Raw genomic sequence first — 11,283 nt, 5'->3', positions numbered from 1 at the left:
CGTGCAACAATATAAGAAGTATGAGAAGATACACATCGGAGTTGGAAATTTAATACGGTGTATGTATAAGCACTTACTTTGTTACGTAGAGGTCCCAGATATTCGAAGGGGAGATGTCCTTACAGGCACCTTTTTCCATGTCAATGCCAACTTTGCTATTTCCTGCCGAATGTTCAGCATACATAGAGAATATGATTTCCATAGCATTCAGTCCAACATTTTCATCCAAGGTCTTAGGTACCATCTCAAAACTCTCAGAAAATTTCGCGATTGCATACTGATCCAACCTGTGACACAGATTCTAAGTCAATAGCTTCCATACAAAGATTCAAACTAAAGAAGAATTTCATGTTTTTCAAAATGTTCTAGACATAGTTTGTGAAATAAGAACATGAATGAAATCAAAATACCCTGCTTCTTTAAATGAAAATTCTTTCAGTCTCCTGGCCCATTCAATTTTCGTGGGTGCAGCTCCAGGTGCAATACGACTGTCCCTGCACATTGCCTGCCCAGAAGATGATAATTAACCATAGTTAAAATTTGAACATCAGATTCAAAAGTGATAGATTCTTTACAATCAATAATATTATTTTACATTGCTCAAGCCTCTTCAATACATGGTTAGAAAAGTCACCTTATAGGTATTCACTCCATCATCTACAGCATATGAACAGAAAAAGATTAATCATTTCCCAATTAAGCAATAAGGAGATTACTATTTCATTCAAATTAATGGTGACCATGAACTAAAAATCCATATGTTGGATTGTTTCACAACGCATACGTCAGAGATCCAATCATACTCCTATATAGAGTTGAGTCAAACTGTTCATCTGGTTTAGTATTTTCAAGTTTCAGTTGAAACTCCATAGGAGTTGCAAACCCATTGCTTTCATTCATGCATAATATTTCAAGCATCTCAACAACATACTTCTTCTGATGAATATGTATTCCATCACTCTTCTGTACAACCTCAAGTCCCAGAAAATAGCTCATTTCACCCAAGTCAATCATCTTGAACTCACTTTTCATGGCATTTTTGAATTCTGTTATCATCTTCTCAGTTGTGCTTATGATCAGAATATCATCAACATATAGTGAGCACATCAGTTTATCTCCATTTTCTTGCTTTATATATAAGGTAGGGTCACTTGGACTTCTGCAGAAACCTATAGCTCCTAGATAGCCATTTATCCTTGAGTACCATGCTCTTGGAGCTTGTTTTAACCCATAAAGAGCCTTCACCAGTTTGTATACTAAGTGTTCTCCTCCTGGCTTTACAAACCCCTCAGGTTGATTTGTGTACACATCTTCTTCAAGTGTTCCATTTAGGAATGCACTTTTTACACCTATTTGATGTATTCTCCAGCCTTTGCTTGTATCAGTAGTCTCACAATATGCAGTCTGGCAACTGGGGCAAAAGTCTCCTCATAGTCTACTCCATAGACTTGCCTGAATCCCAGCATAACTAACATGGCCTTGTTCTTGTTTACAGTTCCATCAGAATTGAGCTTGGTCTTGTATACCCATTTCACCCCTATTACTTTAGTGTTTTTATGTGGTTTTTCTACTAACCTCCATGTTCCATTCTCCTCAATGGCAGAAATCTCTTCTTTCATGGATTATATCCAATGCTCTTCCTTCACAGCATCTCTGAATGTTCTTGGCTCAATGCTGACTGCAACTGCACATTCCATAATATTGGCCCCATGTTCTTCTTCTTCCAAAGCATCATCAATTCCAATGAAGTCTTGATATTTACTAGGCAACTTCCTGATTCTTGTTGATTGTCTGACTTGAGGGACTGTATTTTCTAGTTCTACATTCAATTGAGATGGCTCTACTTCTCACTTATCTTCATTTTCAGCGAATTCTTCCACCAAATCTTCTGCCAGTCTCATTGGTCATTTCTCCATCACTCAATGTTCCTCCTTCATTTACTTCAACTCTGGGAGAGTCTGGAGCATTTGATTCCACCTCTTCAACACTAAAAGGAGGAATTTCTACAATGATACAACCTAGTTCTTTAACTGTTGGCGCAGTCCAACTCCATCTCTGACTTTCATCAAACCTTGCACAGTAAACTAGATGCATCTTTCCAGTTTCTGGATCAAATATCTTGTAACCTTTTGAATCCCTGCTATACCGCATCATTACTCCTGTCATGGCCTTCTCAGACAGTTTCTTTCTCTTTTGATCAAGAATATGGGCATATGCAAGACATCCAAAGATTCTCAGTCTTTCAACTGATGGTTTTACTCCAAACCACACTTTAAAAGGAGTCTTTTTTTTCAATGCCCTTGTGTATAACCTGTTTTGGACATATGCTCCACTTGAGAATGCTTCAGGCCAAAATTTCTTAGTAACTTTCATTTCAAACAACATGCACTTTCCCATCTCTATTAGTGTTCTATTCTTTCTTTCAGCAACTCCATTCTGTTGAGGTGCAAATCCCACAGTCTTTTGATGAAAGATACTCTTTTTTCCATGAACTCCTTCATCTCATTTGAGATATACTCACCACCCCTATCACTTCTGATGTTCCTGACTTTTTCTCCACACTCAGCTTGTGCTTGAGCTCTCCATTGCTTGAAGTAACTAAACACTATCTTTTCTTTTCAAAAAATACACCCAACAATATCTTGTCAAGTCATCAATGAATGTCAAGAAATATCTGCTTCCACCTAGAGAGGTAGTCTCCATAGCTCAACATAAGTCAGTGTGAACTAATTAAAGTCTTTTTGTTGCTCTCCAATTGCTAGTATGAAAAGGCTGAGTGTGACTTTTACCTCTTTCACAACCTCCACACACTTCTTTATTTTTGGTGCACAACTTTTGAATTCCCGACATAGTTTCCCTCTTTTGCATTGAGACAATAGTATCCACTCCAGCATGTCCAAATCTCTTGTGCCATAGATTAGTCAACTCCTTAAGTGTATGAGCAGCAAAGGCTCCCTAAATTTCAGTCATATCCAGTTTGAACAATATGTTTACTTGAGGAACTTTGTGAACTAGTTCTCCTTTTCCATTAAAGATTTTGCATTCTGTATTTTCAAAAACAACAGAGTAGTGTATATCCATGAGCTGACCTACACTTATGAGATTTTGATCCAACTGAGGTGTATAATAGACATTATCAAGTTTAGAGTTTCCAGTCTTTGTAGCCAACTCCACACTCCCTTTCCATTCAACTAGAATCATCTCACCATTTCCAACTTTGATTAGAACATTTACATCCTTGTCTTGACTTACAAAGACATGAACCTTGTCTTTGACTGTCTTCAGCATTTGACCGAGCGAACCTTTCAATTGAACCGATTCTGTTCTCTTCGCCCGGTTTACCTGCAACAGATTGAATTAAAGCGCTTTCTCCATCAATTTCCTTTAATAAACCCAAGGGACATTTGTTTACGATGAGATTCTCATCATCGTAATGAATCATTCCGTCAAATACATAAGAATTGAGATTTGAATCAGGCTCATGGTTACAACTGGGATGAGTTTTGGTTTTAAGGCCAACTTCTGTCCCAACCGAGTCAATGCTTCCATTTAACTCGGTTCCGTCAAATTCATTAACTGAACCATCGATTTGTTGGTTCGAAATAGGATCGAGTTCCAAACTAGGAGAGTTTTGACAATTAAGTCAACTTCTTTCCTTTCATCAACAAATTCACCGGTACCAGTGATTTTGTTAATGGTTTCATCAAGTTCATAGTAAGTTCTGAGATGAGTTTTGGTAATTGAACCAACTTCTTTCTCATTGATCACAAGATTATCCTTTCGGTTCATCTTGTGAACCAAACCGTCAATTGCATTGAGAATTTGAGTTTTAAGCTCCTCCAGCTTTTGATTTGTTACAAAACACTCCTCAACGTGAAGCGCCAGTCCTGTTGACTTCTTTTCTATCTGTCCATTTAACCCCTTGCACTCTTCCCTTGTTATTCTTTCATGCTTCCGTTCTTCTTTACTGCAAGTATCTTGTTTAGCTGCAATAAGTGATTTCTTTTCTACTCATCCTTTCTGATTAATCTCTCTTACCTCCAGACACTCTCCAAATTTCTTTAACATCCTTTTTGCCACAGCCTCTATCAAACCTTCCTTCAACAAACATTTCTTCTTCTTCACGCTTTTCTTTCTTGAGATTGAAGTCATTAAATTCTCTATAACTAACATTGTTGCGGTTTGCAAAACAATAGTTGTAACAAATAATTAAAACTTATAATAAAATGGCTTGAGTGTGTTTATATTATTCAAACAATCTTACAACTCGGGAAGAAACTAAACAAGCCTACAACTCGGGAATCACTTAAATAAGACTACAACTCTGGAAGAACTAAACAAGCCTACAACTCGGGATGCACCTAAACAATCTTACAACTTGGGAAGAAACACTATCTTCACTACCTCTCACAATCGCTCCACAAATCTAATCCCCAGCCAATTAACAACCGAATGGGGTGTGTTCTCCACACTTATTCACCATCTACTATCTTATAAAACTAAACTCTCCTCCCATGGATGCCATAGTTCATTTAGGTTTCTAATCTCAGTCTGTAAATAAAAAAAAAAATGATATTTTTATATTTCTAATTTTAGAAATGACTGATCTGTGTAGAGACAGTGATGAAAACCCATCATACATTTATTGACAATACACCATAGGGTATATGACCCATTGCATATATAATCCTAACCATTTAAGATTTGGTTCCACGTAGCACCACTTTATTGGTTGTCAAACTTTATATGTTTACAACAGTCAAATTTGCCCGGTTATTAGAAAAATATTTTCTACACTTTTTCCCAGTCTCCCCATTCTCCAAATAAGAAAAAAGCTAAATGAAGCAAGCATTATCATGCTCTTCTTTTAACAAACAATCCAGGTAGATGATTTAATCTATATAATGGTTCATGTTTTTGCTAGATGATAAAATTACTCAGAAATAAGGTTCGTTTTCGTCTCAAGTTCAATAACTCCAACTGAATCGACACTTCCTCCTTTCAGAAATTGAGAGTACCAACGTTGAGAGAGCTTAGGATATCTTGTTAGATGAGGATCATCTAAATCTACATAGTAAAGGCCAAATCCTGATACAAGGCCATCAAGCAACTCCAAAACGTCCAAGAATGACCACACAAAGTAGCCTCTAACATCCGATCCATTCCTTCCAAGAAAATTAAAATCATCTCAAAAACCGATCGAGTATTGAACATGATATATTTGGGGAATGTAGGTAGGTACCTCAATGCATTGAGCACACTTTGAATGTATACTTTCAAATATTTTACCCTTATCGTGTCTTCCAGGGATGAATTCCGACGCAGCTCTGCACCTAGGAAGATATTAATTTGACAAAGATATCAGAAGAAAATCAAAAATAAATAATGTGGATTGGAATTCATCAGGCAGAGAGCTCACCATTTTCATAAATGTAAACAGGATGGTTTCCGTAAGCTTCCTTAAAATACTCGAGAGCTTCTTCTAAACCCTCAGGATCGATGGGCGGCTGAATCAAACCAAACCGAATTATTAGCAAAACAGAAAATACAAGTTATAAGAGACCATAAAATTTTATTTCAAACTCACCCATACAGCTGACTTGACTGCCACCAGGAATAAGAAAAATAGTTAGACATGTGAATGAAAGAACATTTATTAATTGTTACTTAGTTTTGTAATACATATATGAAGAAGATATATATAGAACAACATACAGCTTAGCTCAACTCCCATATCCCTATAAAAATCTCTCACTTCCATATCCCAAGTGCTCGATTTGTCTTTGACATAAGTAGCAAAGTAATGTATGAATCCTATGAAGTCGCTCGAACCCTTAACGGATTGAGATTCTTCGTCGGTAAAAGAAGGAAGTCGTGAGCCCACAATTTTCTTCATAACGGTTGGATAATCCCCATATATCATTGGATGAGCAATCCTGCAAGTCAAGGTACAAAATCGCACAACATTATGATCCTATCCCATTTCACAGCCAAACAAAGGATAATACTAACTTACCATCCAGTAAAGAAATCCTTAGCTCGTTGAACTGCAATCAAATCCTCTTCAGAATCTGTTAAGGGGTAAAATCCAAATGCAAACATGCCGATTCCTATCAATCCATGTTGTACGCTCTGTTTCACCATTTTTCTTTAGATGAAATGATACAACGTAATTGGTTGAATTATATTAAAATGTATTTATTGGGAGAATGAATACCTGATATTGCTTCTTGTACAAGCTAGCAGCCGAAGCATGAGATAACAATACATTATGAACTACCAAGTATGGCTCGGATGAAGAGTTCCCTCTCGTACAGTTAAATCTTCCAAATGGAGCTGAACAATGGGTAGGTGGCACAAATCCTTGGTCATAACCTCCAACAGAAAATACATTTGGCTCATTCACAGTTGTCCAATGTGAAACTCGATCTCCAAACTCTCGGAAGCACGTATCGGCATAAGCTGTGAAGTCTTTTCTGCATCCAAATTTTGAGAAATGAAGATTTGCCTTGGTGATTACATAATTTAATTTGAAAAGAGAGAAGCATACATAATTTTTCTGTCAATCCATCCTCCATATTCATCTTCTAATGCTTGTGGTATATCATAATTTGTTAGTGTGACATGTGATTGAATTCCTGGATAATTAATGTATATATGCATATATATAATGTCAGTTTTAAAACAGAATGGTAAAAAGGATTTACTTGAAGAAGAAGCTATCTTCTAGCTAGTTGGTTCTAGGAACTAACCGTGGCTGATTAGTTCGTTAATGAGATTGTTGTAATATGCTACTCCCTTCGGATTGACAGGTCCTCGTCCATCTGAGTACGTGCAGAAAGTTAGAAGTGTATCGACTTCTTAATCACTACTTGAATATTACTCGATTGAATCCACACACGTGCTTGTAAATAGATAACATATACTTGGGATAAGCCTAGACCATGAGATGGAAAATCTACAGCCTTCTAAGCCTGTATCGACCATCAATTGCACATCTTCCTGCACAAAAGATATATAAAATGAATCATTAATTCTAGGGGATTAATTCATCTTGCTAGATGCATGATTTAAAGTTTCTTTGCGTAACTTGAATGATATTGATAAGATAATGTGACCTCGATCAAATTCATAGCTTTGTAAGAGTAATGCAGAAAGTATCATCAGAACTCAGAAACATATCTATGTACCTTGTATTTGTGATACTGATCACATGTTATGTCTCCAGTTGCTCCTTGTGAATATCCTAAATTAAGTTCCAAATAAAATAAGCATGTCAAGGAAAAGTATCTATCAGCATGAATCTCACTAAGAAAAGTAAAAGTAAAATTAAAATTAAAAAAGCGCAAGGGAAGCTAACAAACCAGCATGAACAAAAGTATCCCATATGCTCGGAGTCCGGCCATCTTCGTTGGCTGCTCCTTCCACCTTGCATATTCCCATTTTTTATCCATGAGATTATCATAACAGCATGAATGTACGTGTGTACTTACAAAAAGCATAGTTTTCAGGCCAAGAACAAAAGAAAACAAAATAACTAAGTAAATCATGCTATCGTGAAGAGACCTGATAAGCAGTAGTGCCGGCCCCAAAAACAAAATTGGAAGGGAAGTCGGCCCTCATGTACTCATCGGAGTAATGGACGAAACTTAAAAAAAGGATAAACAAAAAAGAGTGGTTCTGTTTCTTCTCCATTTTCTTCTTTTTCTTTATGATAATTAGCCACAACGATATCTTGACTTTTCGGATATACGTACTATACTATACTTTTCCTTGGAGAATGGCAGATAGAATTCCCACGTAAAAGCTACGTATGGAAAAAATATACTACAAGGGATTAAGGGAAATCATTAATTTCTTGGTATCTCATACAACTTTTTACAGGGGATTGTGTTTTTGTGGTGGCAGTTACAATTCAGTGTCACAGACTTATCATCATTAACGAGTGCGGGGGACCATTGAAATCTTGTATTTTGCTTTTGATCTAAATGAATGACACCAGACAGAGGCCTAGACATTTTTTCACTAAAAGACATCATATATATGTCACAAGTTTGTTGTCTTATTAAATTTTTCAATCTTTCCAATTTAAGGAAAATTCTCGTGAATTTGCCTAAACAGTAACGCCAATTCGCCAAGCAAATTAAGCATAATCCAATGATTACTATCAGTACGTTCTACCTCTCTCTTTTGGGAGCTTTGAATCTCGAAAAGTAACTACAATTCTGATCTATTTCTTCCATGCATGCATATTGAAGAGCTCAAGTAATTAGATGAAACTCTACGCGCCGAATTTTGATGTTTCTCATCTCAGCCTCTACTTGCAATTTCACGGATAAAAAATGTACTGAAATTTACAGTTTTTCCTTTTTACATTGCTCGAGTAAAATGGAATTGTAAACTTATCTATTTGCATAAAGGGGAGCAATTCGTATGTGACTGAATTTTGCAACGGGAACATTCCAAACTATTATACTTATTGAATTATATACATCCACACAGCTGAGGTATATTATTTTGTACCTATTTCCAGGAAAACAAGAATCTCGATTCACCAAATGAGAAAATATGGTTAAGAAAGATAGGCACATGTTGGTTCTCTCATCGATTAGAGGTAATTGAATTACTCAAGAAGCTCCGGTCAGCTTTGTTTTTCTCAAGTTCGACAGCTTTTTCCTCCCTACAGGAAATGAGAATACCAGTATTGCGAGAGCTTTGGGTATCTTGTTACGTCAAATCTGCATAGTAGAGGCCAAATCCTGAAAGAAAGTAAATCTACACCACAAATCGGACCTTAGGACTTTGATAATCGTGGAAAATTGAGTTTCAACATACACAAGCAAAGTCTTGAAAACTAAATATAATCATCAATGAATGTCACGAAATATTTATATTGAGCGTGAGAAATTACAGGTGTATTTCCACAAACATCACTATGAATTATTTTACAGCATCTTGTTGCTACCAACCATAGGAAATGGAAGAATTTTACTTTTTCCTAATTTGCAAGTAGAGCAATCAAAAGAGGAACCATATACAACAATTTGATCTGAGTTGCCAAGTAATCCGGATTTTATTAAATGATATAAAATAGTAGAATTCGGATGACCTAGATTTTATGCAACATTTGACTTTTATTGACAACAATAGAAGAGTTCAAAGAAAAATGGCTGGAATAGAAAAAACAGAGAGGAAACAAACGCCCTACTTTAGCCCCTTCACGATCACCGTCCCCACCACCTGATCCTTGTATCCCTAAAGCTGAGAGAGCTTAAATCATCATTTGTTGTACCATTTCAACTGTGAGGGTTGGTGTAGGGTTTTGATTATTTGGCGATGTAGTTGCAGTTTCAGTTGCAATTTGATCACCAGAACTATTGCTAATCGGTATGAAAGGCAGCACTCCCACAATTTTGTGGCCTAGTTGAGCAATCTTTGATAATGTGTCTTGGCTTCTTACAAAATTTGCAAAATTTCTTGATATAATTCGCAGCAATATGTGCAAAACTCTTGCAACTAAAGCACTATACTTTACTCATATCTCTGCCCTTGCCTTTCTCTTACGCCATAAAAGCCATGATATTGCTCGCTGATTTTTCTTGGTCAAGAGCCATCTGGGTGAGAAGACGTTGATTGTCATGAATCATGCAATACACTAAAACAGTCATCTAAGGTGGGAGATGGATTCCGGCCCATGAGGTTAGGCTAAGTATTCTTAATATCTCGAACAGTGTGCAATCTCAGAATATTCAGGCCATATTGTGTGAAACTAGAGAAATATTCTTGACTAACAAACTTCCTTGAGTATAATTAGCAATTTCACATTCCAATTGAAATCTTCTAGCCGAATTTGCTTGATTTTTCAAATAATCACATATAGTCTTAATTAGCATTCTATATGGATGTAGGTTAAGAACATGTTGAGGATCACATGATGAAATTATCGGTGATTTTCCACAGGGGAAATTATGTAGCTTCAGTAGGAGCGCCATAAGATAGAGTAAAGACAATTGCAGAAAGGTTCACTATGCTAAACTGAATGTTAATGCAATACTACTTCTTCTCTTCTTAAACTGGAAATCGAAAATGACTATGAGACTTGGTTTGACTATAACTAAAATAAGCTTCTTCAATAGACAATACTCATATTCTCAGGCTACACCTTCATAATAACTTACTAAAACATAATGTGATTAATCTGAACTGAAAAGAACAACAAAAGTACACTGCAACAATTTCCCCAACTTACATCACCATTTCCAGTTTTCCATCAACTTCAACACACATTTTATTCTCTAGTAGATAGATCTGCTCATGGGCCGATTCGGACCCTGAACCGAATCGGAACCGGCCCTGGTCAAACCTTGAATCGAATCTGTCAACTCTGTCCGGTTCGTTGAACCGGCCCGGAACCGGTGACACCAAGGGTCAAGGCCGGTTCGTTAATTATGGAACCGCTGAACCGGCAGTTCATACTCGGGTCGGGCCAGTTCACGAACCGCATTTTCGATAACATCGATTCATAGAAATAAAAAATATTTTTATCATTAGTTTGATCAAGTATTTATAATTTCTAATAAATATTTTCTTAAATTTTATTTAAATATATTAAAAATGTTAAAAGTTAACTTAAAATAAAAAAAATAACTAAAAAAATTAAGTTTGAACCTGAACCGATCATGAACCGACACTGAACCGACCCTAAATCGGACCTGAACCGTATGCGGATGGTTCATGTACGGTTCAAATTTTTCACGAACTGAAAGCGGCCCGAAACCGTCTTAAAATCCGGTTCATAGAACCGGCCCGGAACCATCTAAGAACCGGTTCATGACGGGTCATTGAAAACTTTACCCTGAACCGGAACGGGCCCAAACCGGTACGTGAGCAGGCCTACTAGTAGATAATAGATAAAATTGACTTCACTAATTGATTTACATCATCATTTCTAAACTAAATACCCTTTTGAATCAACCAAATCCATCAAGAACATCATAAATTAGATAATACCTAAAATGCAGAAATGACGAGCCAATGAAAAGCTAGCAAATTAGGAACTTCTTCTTGAAGAAAATTCAGTCTAATTGGGGATTATGGTGGTGTAGGTGACTTCATTTTGAGTCTATTCTGCGGTCTCCAATACTCCGCCAATTCCGATTTCGGCGTCAGGCAAAGAAGATTCGATTTCGTCCAGAAAAGTGGACGCATCATCAAAGGAATTTTCTTTTACTCATTTTCAGCAGACACAATGAGGTCCTTCAACTCTCCTCAATGTGAAATTTC

General features: G+C 36.6%; 1 protein-coding gene across 1 annotated transcript; it reads right to left on the bottom strand.

Moving 5' to 3' along the window:
• Positions 1 to 2,402: 2,402 nt before the first annotated feature.
• On the bottom strand, positions 2,403 to 11,011 carry LOC139881069 (beta-glucosidase 11-like). Its single transcript, XM_071865608.1, has 18 exons — positions 10,955 to 11,011; positions 7,567 to 7,626; positions 7,365 to 7,428; positions 7,191 to 7,246; positions 6,927 to 7,002; positions 6,753 to 6,824; positions 6,551 to 6,638; positions 6,218 to 6,476; positions 6,017 to 6,132; positions 5,718 to 5,936; positions 5,420 to 5,529; positions 5,243 to 5,333; positions 4,938 to 5,165; positions 4,039 to 4,166; positions 3,583 to 3,986; positions 3,004 to 3,342; positions 2,790 to 2,955; positions 2,403 to 2,614 (listed from the first exon to the last, which is right to left on the bottom strand). Exons 1-18 carry the CDS (start codon positions 10,994 to 10,996, stop codon positions 2,403 to 2,405), a joined length of 2,730 nt encoding a protein of 909 aa, XP_071721709.1. The 5' UTR covers positions 10,997 to 11,011.
• Positions 11,012 to 11,283: the final 272 nt, after the last annotated feature.

The sequence above is a fragment of the Rutidosis leptorrhynchoides genome, unplaced genomic scaffold, assembly GCF_046630445.1.
Source record: "Rutidosis leptorrhynchoides isolate AG116_Rl617_1_P2 unplaced genomic scaffold, CSIRO_AGI_Rlap_v1 contig109, whole genome shotgun sequence".
Taxonomy (NCBI): domain Eukaryota; kingdom Viridiplantae; phylum Streptophyta; class Magnoliopsida; order Asterales; family Asteraceae; genus Rutidosis; species Rutidosis leptorrhynchoides.
The sequence above is the reverse complement of the archived record's forward strand: the minus strand, read 5'-3'. Positions and strand labels throughout refer to the sequence as shown.

Coding starts and splice junctions, on each gene's coding strand:
- LOC139881069 (XM_071865608.1), bottom strand. CDS start 10,996: ATGATGTTCTTGATGGATTTGGTTGATTCAAAAGGGTATTTA. Junction 7,247..7,364: donor GGATACTTTTGTTCATGCTG/GTTTGTTAGCTT, acceptor AACTTAATTTAG/GATATTCACAAGGAGCAACT. Junction 4,167..4,937: donor AAAACGAACCTTATTTCTGA/GTAATTTTATCA, acceptor CAACAATGTTAG/TTATAGAGAATTTAATGACT.